Source organism: Kryptolebias marmoratus, linkage group LG10 (genome assembly GCF_001649575.2).
Source record: "Kryptolebias marmoratus isolate JLee-2015 linkage group LG10, ASM164957v2, whole genome shotgun sequence".
In the NCBI taxonomy this organism is placed as follows: Eukaryota; Metazoa; Chordata; class Actinopteri; order Cyprinodontiformes; family Rivulidae; genus Kryptolebias; species Kryptolebias marmoratus.
This window is the reverse complement of record NC_051439.1, coordinates 5581951-5605220: the sequence shown is the minus strand read 5'-3', so window position 1 is coordinate 5605220 and position 23270 is coordinate 5581951. Positions and strand designations below refer to the sequence as shown.

At 40.0% G+C, this 23270-nt stretch overlaps 3 protein-coding genes across 7 annotated transcripts in view; 1 reads left to right on the top strand and 2 right to left on the bottom strand.

Annotated features, from left to right (window-relative positions):
• Positions 1–1491: 1491 nt before the first annotated feature.
• tp53i3 (tumor protein p53 inducible protein 3) lies at positions 1492–11186 on the bottom strand. 4 transcript variants are annotated; one of them, XM_037978012.1, is made up of 7 exons: positions 11034–11186; positions 5859–5931; positions 5021–5197; positions 4249–4516; positions 3610–3822; positions 2718–2914; positions 1492–1789 (listed from the first exon to the last, which is right to left on the bottom strand). In XM_037978012.1, exons 2-7 carry the CDS (start codon positions 5910–5912, stop codon positions 1589–1591), a joined length of 1110 nt encoding a protein of 369 aa, XP_037833940.1. In that variant the 5' UTR covers positions 5913–5931; positions 11034–11186; the 3' UTR covers positions 1492–1588. The 4 variants fall into 4 exon arrangements, with proteins under 4 accessions (XP_037833940.1, XP_017276988.1, XP_017276991.1 ...); XM_017421499.3 differs by lacking the exon at positions 11034–11186 and adding an exon at positions 8607–8907; XM_017421502.3 differs by lacking the exon at positions 5859–5931 and having other exon boundaries at positions 11034–11185.
• Positions 11187–13538: 2352 nt separating this feature from the next.
• Positions 13539–18976, bottom strand: cenpo (centromere protein O). Of its 2 annotated transcripts, none has more exons than XM_017421609.3 (6): positions 18144–18976; positions 17468–17619; positions 17002–17152; positions 16598–16863; positions 16325–16484; positions 13539–14704 (listed from the first exon to the last, which is right to left on the bottom strand). In XM_017421609.3, exons 1-6 carry the CDS (start codon positions 18163–18165, stop codon positions 14595–14597), a joined length of 861 nt encoding a protein of 286 aa, XP_017277098.1. In that variant the 5' UTR covers positions 18166–18976; the 3' UTR covers positions 13539–14594. The 2 variants fall into 2 exon arrangements, with proteins under 2 accessions (XP_017277098.1, XP_017277096.1); XM_017421607.3 differs by having other exon boundaries at positions 16592–16863; positions 18144–18966.
• Positions 18977–19244: 268 nt separating this feature from the next.
• The window catches only part of slc5a6b (solute carrier family 5 member 6), a 32985-nt gene continuing 28959 nt past the window's right edge, over positions 19245–23270 (top strand). The window contains exons 1-3 of the mRNA XM_017421606.3: positions 19245–19483; positions 22333–22780; positions 22870–22935. Coding sequence (XP_017277095.1) covers positions 22433–22780; positions 22870–22935 — 414 coding nt within the window. The 5' untranslated portion in view covers positions 19245–19483; positions 22333–22432. The remainder of the gene's footprint in view (positions 19484–22332; positions 22781–22869; positions 22936–23270) is intronic.

The window sequence follows — 23270 nt, the reverse complement described above, 5'->3', positions numbered from 1 at the left end:
ATCACCAAATATGCAAATTAGGCGATGACGTCATCTAACGACTTCTAGCAGCTAAAAAATCTCACTCTAAGCAAAAAACAAAAAACGAAAAAACAAATCTCACTCTAAGCTCAGATCAAAACCTTGCAGGCTGTAACTCATAAATTAGCATGGAAATTTATCCAGGTTGAGTTAATCCTGGAGATTAACTAGAATAATCTGGAAGGAGATGTCTGGGCTTCCCTGCTCAAGCTGCTGCCCCTGCGACCTGATTTCAGAATAAGCAGCAGATAACGGATGGATGGATGGATATAAAGCTCCAATCCAAAGGTGTGTCTGGTTTTATGATGATAACCCCTTTTTTAGATGACATGATGGATTTAAAATGAGTGTTTTGAACATTAACAAATGGAACAAACAAACTGGATCCTCAGCCTTTCCTGTCTGAGTGGGAACAGTTTTCAGGTGACGGCATCTGTGAAGTCTGCTGGGTCCAAAGATTCAGGACTGAACTGAGCCATTCTATGTTGATGGTTTATATTACTCATTTAGGTAAAGTTGTAACTTATTTTTGAAATTCTTAATAGTGAAACCCAGTTAAACAACTTGATTAAATTTAGAATAAAGTCAAAGCAAATTTACATTGTACATAATCTTGCATTGCATAAAAAAATACTTATGCCTCAGCACAAAAGTTCTTTTGTGCTGGCCCCACTCATGGTACCAGTGTGGTGATTTAACACCAAATGGAACCTCACCGTCATGCTGCCTCAGATTGCAGCAGTGTTTTCACTGCTGTGTGTCCATTTTCTTCTCTTATCTCAGATCGGTCAATTCTACTTTTGTGAAACGGCCCCCTGGTAACCCATGTAAATGTAGTGTAAAAGATGAATTGTATATATTTGCACATAAAGAAATCAGAATGCAATTATTTGTCACTCTGATGTTTTTGCCTGTCTCTCCGTTTGTCAGTCTGTTAGCAAAATATCTCATGAACCACTGGAAGAATTTCAATGAAATGTTCAGAAAGTAATCATTGAGTGTACATTACCAACTGAATTACTTGTTGTAGTCAACTCAGTTCAAAATGGCGGCCATGGCCAACAGACTTTAGGAAACACAAAAATGGCTAAAACTCAGCCAGTTTTTTAGATATTGAGCTAAAATTTGGTGTGGTAGCAGCTGAGAGCCATTGAGAGCTAAGACTCTGTCATTTCTCAGTACAAGATGATCTTAGTTTAAAACTTTTGCTTCAAAGTTGACTAGTGAAAAACATTCCTTCAAGCAATATAGGACTTCAGTTTGTAATTGTATACAAACTGTAGAATATATCCTGGAATATACAGTATCTGACAGAATATCTCTTAGCCTTTGCTACCTTTTGTCTCATTATTATTTTTAATAATTTGTATCACTCCTAACAGATTTTGGAGACCAGCTTCACACTGCAGCCATTCTTTATCTCCAGCAACAACAGAAACTAGTATTATATTGAAAAAACTACACAGTAGATAATCCGATTTGGACCATTTTATTAGTGGAGGATGCATCTCTGAGCAACAATAATGATCAAACATACATTTGAAAAATATTACATATGCTTTAGGTGTCAATCAGTAGGTTCCTCGTTCTGTGGCAGAACATTAATAACAATCTTGCCCGTGTTCCTGTTGGCCTCCATGTGTCTGTGAGCCTCTGCAATGTCCTCCAGCCTATAGGTGCTGTCAATCACTGGCCTCAAGGAGGCAGGCTGCCCTGAGAAATGTGGCAACACCCTGTGGGAAAAAGCTTTCACCAGGTCTGCTTTGTACTGTGGAGAAAAAGCACAAAGGAGATAGACCTGCTGAGTTATGGAAAAAATAACAATCACAATAATTTTAGCCAATATTTTAATCACAATTATTGAAAACATTTTCACTGAAATTAGAAGTATTGCATTTATCGAACTTAAAAAACAGTGAATAGCCTTGAACCCTTTTTCTTGAATTTCCAATTAAAATAACAAAGTATTTATTAAAATGTAAGGTACTGTATAAAATAATACATACAAATAAAGAAAATCAGCAATATAGTGCACTTCCTTATATTGTAGGGCCCTATGATATCTGTTTTCCCCCCAGTTTTCATTTCATGTTATAATCATGTTTTTGGAATGTTTCACCTGAATAGCTTTAGGGTTTTTTAATTCCTGGAATGTAGTCACGTTTTGCTTCTTCTGTTTTTCCTGTTCTTCCTGTCTTTTTTGCGAGGAAGCGTTTGTTGAAGTGATAAGATCTCCTCGTTGACTCCCCGTTCAGTCCTTATGGACTGACAAAAACTACAAGAAAGTTGTTCTCCCAAATCAGACATCATTTGGACAATGATTGTTCTGTTATAAACTGTTAAATATTATTAATCGGATTACAGTGGAGCTCTCTGTGTCTGCCCCCCTCCACACTGCAGAACTGCAGCCCATTCAGGAGGCGAGGCAAGAAGAGAGCACGCTCGCCAAGTGTAATATGACTTTTAAAATTTGTAAAAATGATAATTTTTATTGATTCTGCTGTTTTTGTGATCGTTTTGAGCAAAAGGCAAAATTGAAACTACAAATTTGATAAATCACACAGAAAAGAACTGATGAGTACATATCTCATGTCACAGATTGGCTCATACTGGAATACCAAACACAGAAAGAGGAAGACAAAACAGTTTCACTTCATTTGAGGCAACATGGTCGCACTTCTGCTGTAGATGCTCACCTGACGGCTCCGGGAGCGGAGGAGGCTGCTGAGCAGGTGGCCTCTCTTGGAGAGCAGTCTGCCCAGCAGGTCTCCCTCCACAGACCTGCCCCCCATGGTGCCGTACAGCACCCACCTGCCGTCCACGGCTAGGGAGCCCACGTTTTTCTCCCAGTTACACCCACCAATGCAGTCGAGGATCACGTCCGCTCCTCTGCCTGTGAAGATCCGAATCTTGTTAACAAGTCTGAACAGATATCATGATGTCACACTCAGAGCATGTGTCGAAGACGATTTAGCTACATCAAATTTTAGCTTAAGATTTGTAAAACTGATTGAGTTATAGCCATTTTTGTGATCACTAACTTCAATTAGCTGTGGCGGCCATCTTGAATGAGATTGACATCATAAGTTAAGGAGCTGTAGGTGTACATCCAATAATTACCTTCTGAAACTGTTATTAAAAGCTGTTCAGTCGTTTATGAGACAGACAGATACGGTTGACTCCACTAGTTAACGTCAAAGTTTTAAACATTTGATAAGTTAGCATGCAGAGATGACTCTCAGCTACTACCAAACCAAACTACAGCTCAGTATCTGTATAACTAGCTGAGTTATTGCTGTTTTCATGTTTACTAAGGTTGATTATCGGTAGTGGCCATTTTGAATTTGGTTGGCTCCAAAAGTTAACAAATTATATGTTCATTCAATGGTTACTTTCTGAGAGATGTAGAATACGCCCAGTGGTTCATGAGATATTTTGCTAACAGACTAAGGGAAAACAACCACACAGACAAAAATTACATCACAGCCTGCCTTTCGCCTTTCAGCGTGAGGCGATAAAAATACGAGCTGTGATAGAATGCTACTAGACAGATGAAAAAAAACTGATTAATAAAACAAAGTCCTTCACCTCCTGTGAAGTCATGAACTCCCTGCACAAAGTTCTCCTCCTTGTAGTTGAATCCAGCCGCTGCGCCCAGCTTCTCGGCCACCCTCAGCTTCTCTCGGCTCCCCGCAGTGACGACGGGCACGGCACCGAGCAGGCGAACCAGCTGAACGGCGGCTGTTCCGACGCCGCTAGCTGCAGCGTGAACCAACACCACTTCACCTTCCTTCACCTGGGCTGTGGAAAGTACGGACAGAGGAACTAAAATGTGTTCAAAACTAGAAAAAAAAAATATATATTTTCTGTAAAAATACAAAATGACTTTCCTAAAATCTGCTGAAGAAGCTGAAACTGAGATAAACCAGTTAAAAAAAAGCAAAACAGTCGCTAAAACCTAAAAGTGGCAAAAGGCTAGCTAAAAGAATGGTAAGCTGTGGCAGCCATCTTGAATGTGGCTGACCCCAAAAGCTAATCAGTTACAGATGTATATGTTATGATTGCTTTCTGAAAGTTTCATTAAAATCCGTCCACTTGTTTAAGAGATTTGTTGCTAAAGCTACAGCCAAAACAAAAAGACATAAAAAGAAACATTATTGTCTTCATCCTGCACTCGTCTGGTTTTTATTTAACACAGCCTCATACGACTCGTTCCTAAATGTGCACCTATGAAATGCAGCAGCTGAAAGGCAGTGAGCCAGGCCTCTGGGATGGCAGCAGCCTGGGAGAATGTGAGATCTGAGGGAACGGCCATTAGAAGCTCCTCGGGCACAGACACATATTCGGCATATCCTCCTCCACTGAGCAGGGCCATGACCCGGTCGTCTGGTTTCCAGGGCCTTCTCAGTGCTGGTCCCAGAGTGTCCACGGTACCAGCCACCTCCAGACCCATGATGTCACTTTCACCTGGAGGAGGAGGGTACAAACCTCTTCTCTGTGGGAAGAAAATATGAAAGCAGATGTATATTAAAGGTTTAGGATTTCTTGAAGAAATGCATATTGCCCGCCACCTTTCATGCCAAAGTTATCTTATGTTAGGAAATGACCGAGATCTCATGTGATCACAAAATGTCAGACTCAGAATTTATGTTCTGAAGGACTCTCAGCTACTACAACATCAAATTTTAGCTCAAGATCTGTAAAATGGACTGGTTCTAGTGTGGATTAGCTGTGGCGGCCCACTTGGATTGGATAGACTCCAACAGTTCAGTTGCAGATGTACATCTAATGATAACTTTCTGTAAGTTTCATTCAAAATTTGTGCAGCAGCTCATGCTGACTCCTAACAGTTAATGCCAAAATTATATGCAAAGATGCTGATTTGTGATCGGACACAGACTCAAGGGAAAACGCACAAAAGGCAGGCGATAATGAGTACAGATGAATTTCAAAAAATGGCAGTGGGTTCTAATCTCATTTCCATGGAGTGTTCTTGTACCTGTAATAAGTCTGCCCTGTTGAGAGCAGCTGCGTGAACTTTAATCAGGACATGTCCATCTTTAGGTTGAGGCCTGGGGACGGATCGCAGCAGGAGGTTCTCAGGTCCTCCGGGGACATCGACACAAACCGCCTGCATCATCTTCGCAAAGCCAGAACGACACGTGTACCTAAAAGTCTATTAAAAAAAAGGGAAGTAAACTAACTTGAAAAGGGACAGTCAACAGGGGAAACATGCTGAAATTTGCCAAAGAAGCTGAAACTGAGTTGTTAAAGCTAAAAGAAGCAGAATACTGGTAAAAAGCCAAAAGAAACAAAACGTTAGCTAAAAGCTAAAAGTGGCAAAAGGCTAGCTAAAAGTAGCAGATTGGTAGATAAAGGCTAAACATAGCAAAAAAATAGCTAAAAGCAGCAAAAGAACAGCTAAAAACTAAATGTAGCAAAAGGCTAGCTAAGAGCTAAAACTAGCAAAAGGCAAGCTAAAAGCTAAAAGCAGCAGAACTGTAGCTAAAAATCTTTTTACAAAAAAAACAAAACTCCTTTTGAAGGAATTGAAAAGATCTTAATGTGTTTCTATGGGGAACATATTTGTACATAAAGTTAAATATTTTGAAAAGTATAAAAGTTACAAAAAAAAAACTAAAGTCATAGCACGGATGTCCTGAAGGAGCTGAATGCAGAAGTGGTTAGATTGCAAAAAAACACACAGAAGAACAAAAAAAAAAACCAAGAAAACAACAGCGTGAATGCTGACTCAGCATTAGCGCAATGCTTTCCTGCAGGTGGTGCAAGAAAAGCAGCAGCTCAACGTGAAGCAGCTTCATGGAGAACAAACTCACAGCCTTGTAGGTGTTTCTTAGTAAAAACCTTCCAGTCTGATGGATCGGATGCATTTGTTCGTCTCTGTGGTCACTAATGTGATGTGATTGACAAAAAATAAAAAGTTATCCTTTATAAACGTGGAGCACAGTGGCTCACACTATTTTGTACAAGACATGCTTCATACAGGTAATTATTCTCTTCAGAGGAGTATCTTTCCTACTACCTTTAAGACCGCTTTCATTAAACTCCACCGTGCCTAATGAATATAGACTGATTGCCGTTTTTAATGAGAAAAAATATTTTTTAAATACTTACATTTATGAACAACACCGGTCTGGTTTTAGCTCCAATCATAATATAGAGACAACATCAATTAGGATTTTAAATGACCTCAGATAAAACATGGATTTAAACAAACCATCAGTGCTGGTTTTATTAGATCTAAGCGCAGCATTAGTCCACCACACTATTCTAGTTGACAGATTTACACTGACTTGTATCTCTGGAACTGTCCTTAAGTGGTTTAACTCATATCTAACAGATGGAGACATCTTTGTGTAAGTACAGGTAATTTATCATTTAAACATCACACACTTAAATATGGAGTTCCACAAGAATCACTTTTAAGGCCCCACACTTTTTAATCTCTACATGCTGCAGCTATGTAACATCAGGAGACTCGGCATCAGTTTTTACAACTATGCTGATGCCTCAGCTTCATATTGCTGTATCTCCTGATGATCGACAGCCAACCCTTGCTCTTTGCAACTGTGTTTTAGGCATAAACTCATGAATGGCAGAACATGTTTTACAACTGAGTCCAGTAATTGGGAGGGAGAAATTGGAAGCAAAACTCAGAGCTTTGGCATTGAATCCTCCAAATTGAGTGGAAAAAAATATATATTTTTGACCCTAATTTAAGTTTCAGATGCCACAATAAAGTGTCACAAATACATCGTTTTATAAAAAACAAAACAAAACAAAAAAAACCAATGCCAGCGTTTGACAGTTTCTCTTTCAGACCAGTGCAGAAACTTCAGTCCATGTGTCAGGATCGGGGCGGAAGGAGGCGAACCCAGAATGCAGACTCATAATAAATAATAAACAAACTCAATTATTAAACTAAAGATAAACAAAAACAAAAAGCTGACAAGGCAGCAACATAAGACAGAAACTAAATCCAGAAACTTAACCAAGACCAGAACAACCAGGAACCGAAACAGGAACAGACAGAACTGAACAGCGAGCAATGAAACAATGAACCGACAGGGATCTGAAGCAAGAGACCAGGTTTTAAAACAGAGGATAATGAAGGTGAGTGGGAACAGGTGAGTAAATAATCACTACAGACAGGTGGAGATGGGTGCGGCAAATAAACCCGAGGCTGCCTGAGGAAGAGTGGAAAATTACAAAAACACCAAGAACAGAAACAAAACCCACAAAGACAACGAAACATGAACAAAAAAATAAACAAAAACAAAAAAAAAACCCAAAAAGCCCAAATCTTTACACCATGCCTTCATCACCTGCAGAAACGATTCCTGTACCCTGAACACTTTCCTTTCTAGTCTTCCTAAGAAGAGTATAACTACAAGTATAGAAGAATTCAACTCATAGTTTAGAAGAATATAACTTTAAGTATAGAAGAAGTCAACTCAGATTATAGAAGAGTTTAACTTTGAGTTTAGAAGAGTGCAACTCTGAGTATCTCAGCTGCTTGAATGTTGACAAAAACCAGAAAGAGTCTTCCTGTGTGTTTTGGAAATTATTTTAAGAATCTTTTCTTGTTTTTTAGGTTATTTGTGGTCTCAGTCCTACTTATTTATCAGACCTGCAGCCCTCCAGATCCCTCAGGTTCTCTGGAAAAGGTCTTCTGACTGTACCTAAAGTTAGAACTAGAACCGTACGGTGAGACGTCTGTGGAGCAGCCCTCCTGAGGACAGCTGAGAGTGTGGATGTTTTTAAAAATTAACTCAAGATGCACCTGTTCAGTCTGGTTTTTAGTTCATTTAATTAACCACACATTTTAGCATGCTTATCTTAGTCTTATTGTACTTAATTAAACTGTAATTAAATGTAATTTATTCTATTTTTTATTTTACTTAGTCTTAGTATTTCTATTTTAACTTCCACTTAATTAATTTTCTCTTTCTTTCCTTTTTATTGTCTTGGTTTTACTAAACTTTACATTGTAGAATGAATGCTGATGGGAAAGTACCATGAAAAAGTGACAAACCATTGCACAATTATAGCATTCCCCTGATTTGGAAAAAGCAAACATGAGGATCCTTCTAACCTCTCATAGCGAAACCAACAGTTCTCTGAACCCTCAGAGAGTTTGGTCTGAACACATTTTTATAAAGTTCCCACCTGAAGTGACTGGGAACTGAGACTACAAGATTTTCCTGTAAATACATGTTGAATACAAAAGTGTCTGTTTGCATATATAATAAAACGCTGCAGTTTGGATTCCAACAACAGAAGCATCCAATTTGAAATAAAGAAAACCTGCTATAAATTGACATTAAGTCCTTTTTCAGCACAAAGACAACCTTAAAACAAACCACCTCCAACAACCAAGCATACAAAACTTAATTCCCCTGCATTAAGAGTTAACTACAATTATTTCAGATATTTTTTCCAGTCAAACAGCTTTAATAACACTGCACCAAACTCCTTAACACTATTACTGATAAAATAAAATCAAACAAGACATGCTATACCTATTGGAAAGTGCAGGATTTTTTTTTAAAAATGAGGCTTACCTTTTTTTAAAGAGAAACTCACTCCGACGACTTTTCTGGGATGTAAAAATGTTAATAAACACCTTGTTAAAGATCTGTTAGCTACGCCTGCTGTTAGCCAGTCCTTTCCTTGAAACCAGGTCACAGGAAAACTTTAAATGTCCTTTGGTCCTTCCACCCTCAACTTCTTCACTTCTGTTTTTTCCCCAGACGTGAAGGAAAATGAGTGAGAAATAAAATAATCCACCTCATTTATCTTTATCTTGCTCGCCATCACATTTACTCTATGTCAAACCACACCCACACACCCTATTGTCCGTCCACCCTGATTGTTTAAAGCCTGAGGCCTTGGGCTGAACTAAATGAGGGGGCGGGACAAGATGGCTGTCAATCATACCACAGAATTACGTTCAATGATCAGGGCTGTGAAAAGTTAGCCCTTTGGAAAGACTCCGGGGTTTTCTCGAGACGTTTTGGCACCGGTTTTGTTGTAAATTTCACAAAATGTGACACAATATTTAAAATTTGTGTTTATTAGGTATTTTATCATTTTTGTTGTAAACCCCAAGGAGGGCTTAGCCATGCTACCCCACTTAAACCAGCCGTCCCTGATTGCTATGAAGTTTATGAGACTGAATCCTCATCTATTTGAGTTTTAGCCGTGTTCGACCCAGCTGTTAGCTCATCAGTCAGAGCTAATCTTTGTTTCTCCAAACTGAAGCTGTTCAAACTCTATAACAGGTAAGATATTAGCTGTTCATAACTTAACCCCACATCAAGCTATCTTTTTAAAAACAACACATAAGATTACATTACAAGGGACACAAAGCCACAAAATCAATAGAAAATAAAAGGAGTTATTACTCTCAATATAATTAAAAAAACTTACATCTTAAAGTTACATCTTCTCCTGCTCTCTCTTTTTTTTAAATATCACATCAACCGTTTAAATTAAAGTCCTAAAAATTCTTAAAGAAATGCATATCGCCCACCCCCTTTCGTGCCAGAGATTTAGACTAAGATGATCTCATGTCGAGAAATGAAAGAGGAGTTGTAGCCATTTTGGTCAAAGTTTGAAAAAAAAAAATGTTATGCGAGATCTCATGTGATGTCACAAGATCTTTAGCGCTTAGATGAAGTGTTGAAAACGACTCTCAGCTACCACCACACCAAATCTTAGCTCAATATCTGTAAAAGTGACTAGCTTCTAGCTGTTTCTGTGTTTTCTAAGGTCAATTGTTTGTGGCAGCCATCTTGATTTGGGTTGACTCCAAAAATTAATGAGTTGTAGATGTTCATCCAATGATTACTTTGTAAAAGTTTCATTAATATCCAGCCTGTGGTTCATGAAATATTTTGCTAACAGACAGAAATGGTTGGCTTCAACAGTTTATGCCAAAGTTTAAGCAAAACTTTTGCACAATGAGGAACACTTTGAGTATGTGATGTGAATCACTCTCAGCTACTACCACACCAAATCTTATCTCAATATCTGTAAAAGTGACTGAGTTATAGCTACTTTTGTGTTTTTTAATGTCAGTTGGCCGTGGCAGCCATCTTGAACTGGGTTAGCTCCAAGAGTTAATCAGCTGTAGATGTACATCCAATTAACATTTCCTGAAGGTTTCATTAAAATCCATCCAGTGGTTCATGAGATATTTTGCTAACAGACAGAGTTGACTCTGAATAGATAATGGCAAAATTTAAGCAACGATCAGGCACGATGTGTTAGCGCTCAAAACGTGTTGGGGACCAGTCTCAGCTACTACTGTATCAAATTTTAGCTCATTATCTGGAAAATCTACTGAGTTATGGCAGTTTTTGCGTCTTTAAAGGTCAGCTTGAGAACGCAGCTTTTAGACCACGTGGCTTCCCGTACACTGGCAGGGCAAAAGGTGGGACTCTCTCAGTGAAAACAAAAGCAAAAACGGAGAAAGAGGAAGACGAAAACAGGAAACTGTACTAATTCTGTAATAATAAAAGTACTTCTGTAATAATGAGACAAACCGTGAAGTTCCTCGATTACCGAATTCTAGTGCAATTACACAACGTAGACGCGCTGTTAAAGTGACAGTTAGGAAACACTTTCAAGTATCTTTAATTAAAGAGTCCGAACTGCTGCAGCTGATCAATTAGGGTAAAATCCCTGATCTAATTATGTCGTGTTAAGAAAGGAGAGCATTCAGTCCAACTGTATCATCGTGATTAGTTTATTCCGCCTCACACCACCTCTCAGCATAGACATTTTCTTTCTCTCCAGCAATCAGCGTCACCTGTCTACTTAAGCCTGACGCACCCCCCTGTGATGTCATCACAGGTGGCCATTTGTAGTCCCCAACCATACATACCATTAACACCACAAATTAGACCACAAAATGTAGAAACGTGGAGATACCGATACGACCACAGTGATGTGTGACCAGCAGCAGGTTAGTTGTTAGTTCTCACCAGCTGCAGATGTCTGCAGGAGAGCAGCGCCGACGAGGCTGAGACACCTTTAAGGATGTTTCATTTGCGCCATGATCCTGAGCGCAGGAGCGCAGCGGCTTCCGGAACGCCTGGCTGTCCGTAACCTGACCCGGGAAACGTTAAAGGGACATGTCGCTAAAACCGGGAGCTCACTGAGAGGCAGCAGTGGCAAAGGAGTCGCAGTTTTTTTGTTTTTTTGTTTTTGTTTTGCCGTGGCTCTCAGTTTCCTCGCTTGAGTAGCAGAGGACTGTACGGAGGGTTAAAAGTGACAAAATTGAATAAATAAATACATCATGAAATAAATAAATGCAGGCACTTTAAACACATTGGTTTCCTCCCACAGACCAAAAACATGCATGTTTAATTTAATTTCACTTTGGGGTAAATAAAGTATTTCTGAATTGAATTGAATTGAATGTTAGGTTAATTGTTAACTCTAAATTGTCCCTAGGTGTGAGTGAGAGGGTGACAGTTATAGTTTTGTACACACAAGACAAAAACTACAGATTGAAGATTTCTAATGACATGAAACTATGTTTGAGCATTAAAAAAATAAAATAAAATAAAGTATTCATTCTGGGACATGCTCAAAGTGTGAGAACCTCACAACAATGTTTTTCATGTCTTTAGAATATTATTATTGCCATAATGTTTTTGTCCATGTCTGTGTTCCTTTGTCTGTCTGTTAGCAAAATATCTCCCGAACCACTAAAAGGAGTTTAATAAAACGTTCAGAAAATAATCATTGGATGCACATCTAAAACTGATTAACATTTGGACCTATCCTGATTTAAGATGGCCGCAACAGCAAAGCAATACTGGCAAACACATAAATGGCTATAACTTAGACATTTTCAAAGCTTTTGAGCTATACTTTGGTGTGGTAGTAGCTGAGGGTTGTCCTGAACACACACTTTGAGTGCAATACGTTGTGTGACATCCTTTGCTAAACATTTTGGCATTAATTGGAGGGAGTCATCCCTGTTTCCTGTTAGCAAAATAACTCATGAACCACTCAATAGATTTCAATGAAACTCCCAGAAACTAATGACTGGCTGTGCATCTACAGCTGATAACCTTTTGGAGTGAAACAAATTCAAGATGGCTGCAGTAGCTAATCAACCTTAGCCAACATAAAAATAGCTATACCTCAGTGAATTTTACAGATATTGACCTAAAATTTGGTGTGGTAGTACCTGAGAGTCAGTCACAACACATACTCTGAGCACTAACAGATAATGAAAGATCTTGTAAAATTACATGAGATTAAACATGTTTTCTTATCTTTGTTATTTCTCTACATAAGATGGTCTAAAACTCTTGTATATAAAGGTGATGGGTGATATACATGCCTTCAAGGACTGGCGGGCCTTTAATTTGAATCAGTTTGTGCTGTCTAAGTCATTAATGTGATTTATTAAGCCCCAACAACATAAAGTCCAAACCAGTGCAGTTTGTCCCCTGTGTGGACTTATATTGATGTCTGAACTTTTTTCCCTCCTGAATGGACTCATATATGAAATAAGGAATATATAATAAGGAATATTGTCCTTTGACTTAAACCTTCCACAATCATCAGGGCTGAGCGGAGCTAATCTAATGAAGCACATTTAGCTTCACCCAGAAAGCTTTCTTATCAACTCCGCAGCTTCATGGGGCCCTTCTCCCTGCAGGAAATCTGACGTGAGGTGAAAGTTAGAGGCCGAACTGAGCAGTAAAGAAACATAGTTTCATATCACACAGGTACAGGGAGATACATAAATATTTTTCACAATTTAAATTTAATGACTGAAATTACAAATTAACTGTCAAAGGAACAAAAAAAAAAAGTGTTTTATGAGCGTGACATGCATGTGACCCGGAAGCTGTTGACACGTCACTCAAGGCACCATGCTGCATTCAGGGCCAACTAGGAGCTCGGATTTTGCAGCATCACAGAATAACGATAATTAAAAAAAACAAAACAAAAAAACGACAATAATTTGTATCCCAAAATCTCACTTCTGAGCTTGTTATATAACGTCGTTAGACTCCAGTGTTCTTTTTTTATATTTTACAGCATTCATAATGACAAAAGTACTTTTTTCTTTCTCATTATCTCTTAAAACTTAACTCTGTAAATTTGAACGAGTTATATTTTTGAATTGCATTGGCTGGGGATGATTAGCTGGGGCGGCCATCTTGAATTAGTTTGGCTCCAAAAGTTAATCAATTGTAGACAATAGCATATATTTGAATAGAATATAGTCATTGGTTGTAGATGTTTTTTCCAATCTTTATTAAGGGTAACACTACAAAGACAGCTATCAATATACATTCAAACACTTTAAAAAAAACCTAAGACTAACCCAGGGGGATTATTCAAGTAGATACATTAAATAAGGTGCACAAAGCAGATGTTTTTATAGCTTTCTTGTTATTAGAAATTTATATAAAAGTCAAACTCCTTTCCCCTGCAGGCCACATGAAAAACAAATGTAAAAGTAAGAAATTAGGTAATTTTTTTATTAAAACAAAAAAACAAACAAACATAAGTGACACAGAAGCAGCACTACAGTTGGGGGGAAAATGTGAAAAATGATCTGCATGATGCCAAAGAATCCTCATGACTGTTTTTGTTAATTTTATCTTCAAGGAATGAGCACTCCTCAGGTTTTACAATGGGCTGTTATATTGCTGAACACGGCGAGGTGACTGTGGTTCATGGGACCAGCAACAAAATAACATTTAATTGAAGGAATGCATATCACCCACTGCTCCATGCGTTAGAGTTTCTACAAAAAAAAACCCTCTAGATGAAAACAGACAGAGTTGTATCCATTTATAGTTGATTGCTGTAAGGTTCAGGAGCAGAGGGACCAGATTCCTTCACAAGGAAGGCTGAAGGGACTTTTAGTTTGGTTCTGGTGTAATAATATCTGATATCCTCAGACAGAGCTACAACACAGAGCGATTGAATGCTGATAACGCATTTTTAAAAAGACGAAGGAAAAAGCAATATATGCACAAACATACAAATTCAAGACCAAACTAAATATGCTTTTAAACCTAATGTTGACATATTTAAAGAGCTTTTAAGGCCTTTAAAGACCTGACAGGAATCTGTCTCAAACAATGTGTCGTCATGAAAGAACGCCACATTAGCTGATAATAAACCGCCACTCTTTTACATTTGTTTAGCTCACTGCTGTTTTCTCAACCAAACATCAGTGTTTCTACGCAAAGGCGTGCTTTATGTCAGTGGTGCTGAATGCATCAGCCCTCGTGATCATCGTGTCCAAGCACTCCAAACATTTACACAGCTCCCAGCAGACTGATATATTCAGCAGCAGGTTTAACATTAGCTAATGTAGCGTTCTTTCACAATGGTATGTCGATTTATCAGACTCGCCTGGATGAAGACTTTTGCCTCCGTCTCCATACTCTGTGACGGATGTCACGGCTGATAAGGTGCCGACTATTGATGCTTATTAGATAGAACATCACTTCCAAAATGACCAGACCATCCCTTTAAGTCATTTTTACAAAGTAACAAATAAATCAAAGAATAAAAGCCATCTTCTTCATGGCTGTTAAAGCTCTGTGAACAGGAGTCTTCATCAGTAAGCTGTGGCTTCTCTTCCACTGGGGAGAGTCAGAAAGCTGCTTGTCTGCAAAGAAGAAAAAGAAAAACAAACAAAAGACATTTCTCAGTTCATTTTTTTGACCATTTTTACCTTGTAAACAAAAAAGCTTATAAGAAAACAAACGACACACAGAAACACAGTAAAAGAAAAACCCACCATGGTCACCTTTTAATCATGTGCTCGCCTCTGTCTGTGAGCTTGTCTGCCTGTTAGCAAAATATCTCATGGATATGCCTGGATGGATTTTAATGAGACTCACAGAAAGTAATCACTGGATGAGCAGATACTAACTTTGTTCTAAATAAAAGCTGGTGAGCTGAGCAAATAATGTTAAATGTGTAGATTTTTTTACCCCTTAAAAAACAAAAACAAATGGGGAACTGTCTGAAAACACTAATATTTTTCTAAATTCTTATTTCCTCCCCACATTTATCCTAATATCGAAATTCCATACTTTGCCAACACTGTGTATGAATCCCCGCTTGAAGGAACGCATATCACCCCGCCGCCGTTGATGTCTTCTGTTCAGAAATGACCGGACAGTTTCAGCCATTTGGACCAAATCTTTACACTGTCGTCATGTGTGAGCTCAACGATTCTGTGATCTTGTGAGCGCTCGGAGTGTGTGCTGGGAACGACTCTCAGCTACTACCACCTCACATTTCAGCTCAATGTCTGTAAAACTGACTGGGTTAGGTCGATAAGCTGTGGCGGCCACCTTGAATCAGGTTCCAAAGGTTAATGAGTTGTAGACGTTCATCCTGTTTCATTCAAATCTGTCCAGCAGTTCATGAGATATTTTGCTAACAAACAGGGTTATTGCCAAAGTTTTAAGTAAAGATGTGCAATGCGTAGTGCTTATCAGTCTCAGGTCAATATCTTTAAAACTGACTGAGTAAAGCCAATTTCCTGTTTGCTAAAGGTTGTATTTTACTGGGCTGCAACTGACAGAGGCTAGGTAGCAAACAGGCTTCATGAGGGAGAATGTCTCACAATGTTTGTGGGACTTTTTAAGCTTCTTTGCTTGCGTTGCAGAGGGTTGCAATCTCATGGGACAAATTTTCTTTCAAATTAGTCACAGAGCTGTCACGGGCCTTTCAAACCCGTCTCAACAGGGCTAGAGCTCTCCTCTGACAGAAAACACATTCAGGTGTAAAAATACACATAATAATTGTTTTTTTTTTAAATGATCCAAGTCATTCTGTCTTCTTTTCAAACATGTACTCCAGTAGATTAAATGATAAACGGCTGCCAGCCGTGGTGGGTAAGACATGACGCAGAACAAGGTCGCATGGCTTGCTGGTTTCAGTCACTCAGAAATCAGCGAGACTGCGACGGAAAACGTGCACATTTTCTCACATTTCGCGACAAGTTTGAGCTGCCAGATAGTCTGCAACAGTTGCAGCCCAGTGAGATACTGGCTTACGGTGGTGACCTTAAAATTAGCTGTGGCGGCCATCTTGAATCGGGTTGACTTCAAAAATCAGTCGGCTGTAGATGCACATTCAAGAATTACTTTCTGAATGTTTTAATAAAATCGGTCCAGTGGTTCGTGAGATATTTTGCTATAAAAGGCACAGACACTGGCCAAAACAAATACCGCCCTTTCTCTTTTGGCAGCGGGCGAAGGTTTCGGGTCAATACCTTCACAATCGAAGTGGACTCGAGTTGGAAGGCATCTGGTGTGGTCCGTGTATTCCAGCGTGCAGAGCACGGCCGGCTTCGTTCTCGGCACGCTGAGCATCAGCACCAGCACCGAGCACAAAACGTTGCTGTCCATCACTTCCACAGACTTGTGCTGCTCCTGAAAAACAAGCAAGAGGAATTCAAGGGTCACTGCAGAAACACTGCTCCTCGGAACAGTTGTAGAATCAAGCCGGAATAGCGTCCGGAATCGAAGCAACGGGGCACCTTCACCAGCTTCAGCTGCTGCCTGCGGCCAACAAACGCGTTGAGGTGTTGACTGAGCGTGTCCAGAAAAGCCCTCATGCCCGCCTGCAGGTCGCTCTGCTCACTGAGGACGCTCAGAGGGATGAAGGGGGGGATGTTGTGTCGACCGAGCCGCACTTTTGGCTTGAAGTCTATCTCCAGGTTGTAGGTGTCCAAATAGACCCCCTCGTACGCAGTCGCCAGAGACACACACACTCCTTTACCCTGACGGGTGTTTACGATGTCGTACCCACCTGGTTGAGCCAACAAATCGAGGGGAAAGAGAGACGTAGACAGAGATCTAATAATCTGTACAGATCTGGAGCAGACGGGATCAATGCCAGGTAAAATACAGAGAACCCAAAGGTGAAACCAAAAACAGCCGTCTGTACCAATGAGGTGATGAGCACGTAGGACATCTGTCAGCTCCAAATGTCTGGCCATCAACCGCAGCAGCTGTGAGCTCTCCTCGTCTTCCTCCATTCCCTCCTCGTCTTCATCCGCACCCAGCCTGTCTTCAGATGACCTCAGCTTCTGCAGACTCTGTGATGGGAGGAGTTTCATTATCATCTTCCCACTGGTTCAGGGTAGCTTTTGCTAACAGACAGTCAAAGCCAAAGTTCAGCGCTCAGGACATGTGCTGCGGATGATTCTCAGCTACTGCCACACCATATTTTAGCTCAATATCTGTAAGACTGCTTGAGTTAAAGTCATTGTTGTGCTTTCTACTGTCACTCCGCTGTGGCAGCCATCTTGAATTGGGTTGGCTCTAAAAGTTAATCGGTTGTAGGCGTACATCCAGTGATTATTTCCTGAAAATGTCATTAAAATGGGTTCAGTGATTCATGAGATTCTCACCTTCTGCGTCTGTATCTCTACCTTCAGCTGCTCTCTCTGAGCTTTCAGTGCCTCAACTTTAGCCTTCAGCTCTTTTACACGGCTCTGCTGCTGAGGCGGACCTCCTCGGCTTCTTGCTTGAACTTCCAGCAGACTTAGATGACTCAAAACACCTGCGAATAATAATGTTCATGTCAGTAAGTACAGAAAAATGACTTTGCAGTTAGTTAAAGAATGACTTTGTTGTTGTTGAAGCGAGCAGAACACAAGGTATAATTAGCAAGACAGTAGCTAAAAGCTAAAAAGCCAAGCTTAGCTAAAAGCTAAAATTAGCAGGGCATAGTATGGAGCATAGGAAAACAAAACAGAGCGAGTATGCTGAGGTGGATTTTCAGAGAACAATGCTTTTGAGGAAACTGAAGATATGTCAGTGAAGTTTATTTCAAATGATGTTAAATAACTAAAAAAGTATAAAATTTACAAATACAAAAAGACATAGCACACTATTATGATAAAGCCAGACGTTTCATTATATGACTGGTTAAAACAGCACAAGGTATGCGGAGTAGTAGACACTATAATTAATAAAAACAACCTGGACACAGTGGCTCAGTGTTGAGCTTACCAACACTAATGTCATAATGTTAGCATCACAACAACCTCCGGCAGCGATTAGCGCGTTAGCCGAGCAGCGTACCTGCTGATGACGCTGCCTCCATGTTTCTGTAGCTTCCTGGTAATTATGAGACGCCTAATGTATCTGCTAAATCCAAGTATCTCTCTATGGCGCTGTGCTAAATAAGGAAATTTAAAAGATAGTTGTTTTTTTTAAATTTTGGCGGCTGCTACGTAAGAGAGTGACGCAACTACGGCAAGCCGTTTGTGACATAAAATGAAATCGCCTGATCTTGAAACAATATACCCAGCTGAGATTGCATTAGGAAAACAAAGTTTAAGATATCTAAAAGTTCCTAAACCGTGTAAATCCTGATTATATAGATATAATATGGGCTTCGATGGCTTGTAGCTAGATGTCTGAAATGTTGTTTTTGACTAGAAATTTAATAATTATACTCATCTAGTGTACAACAATACCTAACATTGCCAGAACTAATGCTAAAGCTAAAATGAGCAAAACAGCAGATAATAGTTTTTTAAAAAGCACGCTAAAATTTGCTGAACTGTAGCTAAACTTAGCAAAACAACTGTCAGACAAAATGTACAAAATAAATAATAAAACGGGAGCAAAAATTAGAAAACATGTGCTAAAGCTAAAATTAGCTAAACGGATTTTAAATTAGCATTGAAAGTAGCATTGTATGGAGGACCTTTTATTTATTTATTGAGCCTTTTATATATGTATGCTTTTATTTTTAATTATGTCAGTTTTGGTCCTCCACAGAAAGTAGCTAAACTGTATCTAAAAGCTAAAATTAGCATAATATAAAATTCAGATTTCAAAAAGAAATACGTTTTTAAAAAGATGTCAGTGTATTTATTTGAGGAATTTAATTTTAAATAAAGTTAAATGATTTAAAAAATATAAAAGCTACAAAAAACAAAGGTTTTCCGATCAAGCTGCAGGTTTTGATATATAATAATGGTTAAAAAAGCATAAAATATGCATACATGGTTTAATCGAAAGCAATGTATGACAAAAATAAAAACAGGAAAACAAATACATATGCATAATGTTTTCCTGTTCATATCTTTTTTTTTTTCAAGCGTGTCAAGCAAACCCATTATATGATACATTTGCTTGCCATACCGGAACACCAACCCGGAAGTAAGTGTTTGTGTACTCACATGGAGTCAAGAGCAGAGCAGATTAGGTCAGTGGGTGAGAGGTTCAACATACGCTTTATGTTCAGAGCCTAAGAAATAAGACACGGAAGGTAATTTTCTACAAAATGTGACTTGTACGTCGCCGAAAGGGTTGCTGTTCACTCATGGGACAGGTTTTATTTAGCTAATTTGGAGCTCTACCTCTGAAGGAGTAGCATCGTGCCACTGACTGACAGAGCTGCCCTCCTGAAGGTGGGTTTGTTTCAGGTTTCTGTTTATATCAACACGTTCTTCTCATGCTTGTTATGTTTTATCAGCTGAATGTTGTAGTTCATATTTGAAGCTTCTGTCAAAGGTTTATTTACAGTCACAGATGAGACTCACTCTGGGTGTTTAACTACACAATACAACTTAAAGCAGTTAAAAGGAAGTTCTTAGTGAGCTTACTGTTTGTATGTATTGTTATTATTGTTATTTATCTGTAAGTCAAAGTTCTGTATTTAAATATGTCACTTGCTGGACTTCTGTTCTGGAGCTGAAGGCATTTCTCTTCCCATCCTAGGAGCTTTCTCAGTTCAGACCTGCAGAGTGTGAAGTCCCAAGCTTTAAACTGCATGAGATGTTCATCCGTGCAGCTAAATTTACATGCAGATTAATCTCATTCTCCTCACACTGGGGAAGCGTTGTTTGCCTGGCTCACAGATGTTTTGGTCACATGCATGAAGGTGTTGATTAAGGTGAAAATGACTGGGGTCACACTTAATGCTCCATTGAAAGTTTTAGAAAGCTGAAATCTGTTTTTTCTTATTTAACGTAAATGGCTTCCTTCACCCCCCTCTCAAACCATCTGTCTTCTCTATCCACTATATGAACATTTTGGTCCTCAAAATAGTGACCTTTATCCTTGCTCAGATGGCTCTCCTGTGTTGAGCCATGCCTCTGTGGAGCAACCGTTTACTTTCTCCAATATGGAGGTGTGAACATTCCTCGCTGCACTGAACTGCAGACACCACACCGCTCAGTTTGGGTCCTCTAGAGTAAAGGCCTTTACTCTGCTGAAAGAACTGAATGTTGTTCAGTTGTTCAGTTGTTTCATCCGATGTAAAAGTCGGATGAAATGCCTCATACGCCTCAAAAACACCAGATATATATCCGATTCAGTACCACATACTGAAAAGACCTGGGTCAGATATGAAAAAATCAGACTTGTCATGTTCACACTGCCATGAAAAAACCTGAAATGTGCTGTACAGGGGCAAAAAAAATCTGAATTAAGTCACATTTACCTGCAGTGTGAACGTAGTCGAAGTAAAAGTTTCTCTATAAATGGCAGGCTGGGAACCTCCCCTTATGTCCGACCAGCTGGCTGATTCAAAATGTGAAAACCTCCACTAGACATAGCAAGGCCACCTGTACCCATAACCCGTCCATCCTCTGTATGTTCTTAACCCGGTAAATAAACGAAGCACGGTAGCGCTACAGCTAACTGGGTCAGGCAGTGATCGAGCTAATTCCTTCATTTGTTTCTCAACTCTGATGAAATAAAACATTTTATAATAGACATTGGCAAAGAGCTGAGCGAGAGCTGGCACTTTGGACTGCTTTGCTCTCGTGTTATCCACAAAGGAATAATCTGAAAGTTTACAGCCAATTAGAGCGATTCGTCAGCTTCAGCTCGGTGTGAGAACAGGAAGTTAAACACAGACTTTCTACTGCTGCCTGTTGAAGAACTATTTATTTAGACCCATTCTGATGATCATTTTTGACAATGAATCGGTAACCAGTGGACCCATTTTAAAAATCAGATTGTGTTGGATTGGTCTTTAAAAGATCTGTCTAATGGTATCAGAATATGATGTGTTTGATGAGGCTATAAAAATCAGGTGGCCTTGCTACTAGACACAACACAGCCTGCTGCTGAGACACCCGCCTGCATAATCAGCCTTCTGTACGTCAGAGAGGAGACGCTCTGACCGTTCCCCTTTTCTAAATCTGCACGAGCGCCAAAAAACAAACGCATTCCCAAAGGCTACACAAATTTTTTTTACTATAACACCACGGTCGCCAACACCTCCTGGCATGGCACTTAGAGAGAGAGAGAGAGAGACCACAGCAAACTAACCCTAGAAAACACAAAAATAGCAATAATTCAGTTGGTTTTACAGACGTCGACCTAATAATTGGGATTCTTCTTGGCTATTACCACACCAAACACATACTTGACGCGCTGCTCATTGCACAAGAGCTTTGCTTAGAACTTCAGCACTAACTGTTGGAGTCTACCCCATTTGTCTGTTAGCAAAATATCTCATGAACCGCAATAGCCAACCCAAAAATGGCTACACCTCAGTCGGTTTAACAGATACTGAGCTAAAATTATGCGAGTGTGGGCAACACCCAACGTTAACGGCATACTCAGGCTGACAAACAGTCAATTTGAGTCATGTGATTGTTGAAAGGTTTATCAGTAACCTTCACCATCCACAGAGATTTGTGGCTGCTGTTTAGACTTTCAAATTAAAGGCTTAGCATTCCTGGAATATCTCCTGCTGCCAGAGTTTTAAACTAAAACGAAAAAATGAGTTGTAGCCATTTTGGTCAAACCTTGAAAACACAATCACATGCCATATTGTGAGATCTCACACTCAGAATATGTGCTGTGAATGACTCTCGGGTACTACCATGTTAAATTTGACCTCATCTGTTAATTGACTGAGTTTTAGTCCTTTTTGTGTTTGCTAAAAATGATTAGTTGTGGCAGCCATCTTGAACGGGATTGACTCTGAAAGATCATCAGTTGTAGATGATTACTTTCTGAAAGTTTCATCAAAATACGTTCAGGTGTGCATGAGATATTTTGCTAAAACAGACAGATACATGAACACAGCAGGGGTAAAAAAAACACAATCGCCTGCCCTACTCTTTCAGCGGTGAACAATATGAAGAGTCTGCAGTGACGAGACTTGTTTTTTTGCCACTCTGATCAAGTCATTTGTGATTCTAAAGAAGAAAAAAAAAGTTTTGCATGTAAACTGTAAAACCTCTCATGTGATTTCCTTCAGATAAATAATTATAATTCTCATTTTTAAAATGTCCTTCAGGCTGCTGGACTTCTTTGGCTCATGGGTGTGAACAAAAGGGTTTCCTGGTTGTGTGAAAGTACAGGAGCACCAAACCTTCTCCAGCCAGGAGACGGTCAGGATGGACCCGTCCGAGCAGAAGCTTTTCACCGTTTTGGACTACGTTATATTTGGGGTTTTACTGGCCGCCTCCGCGTGCATCGGCCTGTACTACGCCCTGTCTGGGGGCCGGCAGCGCACCACGCAGGAGTTCCTGATGGCAGACAGGAGCATGCACTGCCTCCCCGTCTCCCTGTCCCTCATCGCCTCCTTCCAGTCGGCCGTGGCCATCATCGGAGTCCCAGCTGAGATTTACTCACACGGCACTCAGTACTGGTTCATCGGTTGCGCTTACATTTTAGGACTTTTAATCCCAGCTCACGTTTTCATTCCGGTGTTGTACAGACTGCGACTCTCCAGTGCTTACCAGGTAGTCGGGAAAGTTTGGTAAATGCATCTTATAGCAGCATTAAATGTGCTTCCCTTAACCCGCAGCTCTCGTGTTGCTCTGTTTCAAAGTATCTTGAACTGCGGTTCAGCAAAGCAGTGCGTATCTGTGGGACTTTGACCTTCATCTTTCAAATGGTGAGTTGATTCAGGTACTTCAATCAGTTATCAGTGTTTTCTTTTTAATAATCGTAAAATGTTATACAACTCCGTCTGTCCGTCCGTCCGTCCGTCCGTCCGTCCGTCCGTCCATCCATTCTCTTCCGCTTATCCGGGGTCGGGTCGCGGGGGTAGCAGCCTTAGCAGGGAGACCCAGACTTCCCTCTCCCCAGCCACTTGGGCCAGCTCCTCCGAGGGAATCCCAAGGCGTTCCCAGGCCAGCCGAGAAACATCGTCCCTCCAGCGTGTCCTGGGTCTTCCTCTGGGCCTCCTCCCGGTGGGACGTGCCCAGAACACCTCACCAGGGAGGCGTC

What these genes read in the sequence shown, in the direction of transcription:
- tp53i3 (XM_037978012.1), bottom strand. Translation starts at nt 5,912, where the DNA reads ATGCATCCGATCCATCAGACTGGAAGGTTTTTACTAAGAAACACCTAC. An exon ending in TAAGAAACACCTACAAGGCT is followed by an intron (nt 5,198 to 5,858) that starts GTGAGTTTGTTC and finishes TTTTTTTAATAG; the next exon opens with ACTTTTAGGTACACGTGTCG. An exon ending in AGTTCATGACTTCACAGGAG is followed by an intron (nt 2,915 to 3,609) that starts GTGAAGGACTTT and finishes GGATCTTCACAG; the next exon opens with GCAGAGGAGCGGACGTGATC.
- cenpo (XM_017421607.3), bottom strand. Translation starts at nt 18,165, where the DNA reads ATGGAGGCAGCGTCATCAGCAG. An exon ending in GGAGGCAGCGTCATCAGCAG is followed by an intron (nt 17,620 to 18,143) that starts GTACGCTGCTCG and finishes TATTATTCGCAG; the next exon opens with GTGTTTTGAGTCATCTAAGT. An exon ending in TAGAGATACAGACGCAGAAG is followed by an intron (nt 17,153 to 17,467) that starts GTGAGAATCTCA and finishes CTCCCATCACAG; the next exon opens with AGTCTGCAGAAGCTGAGGTC.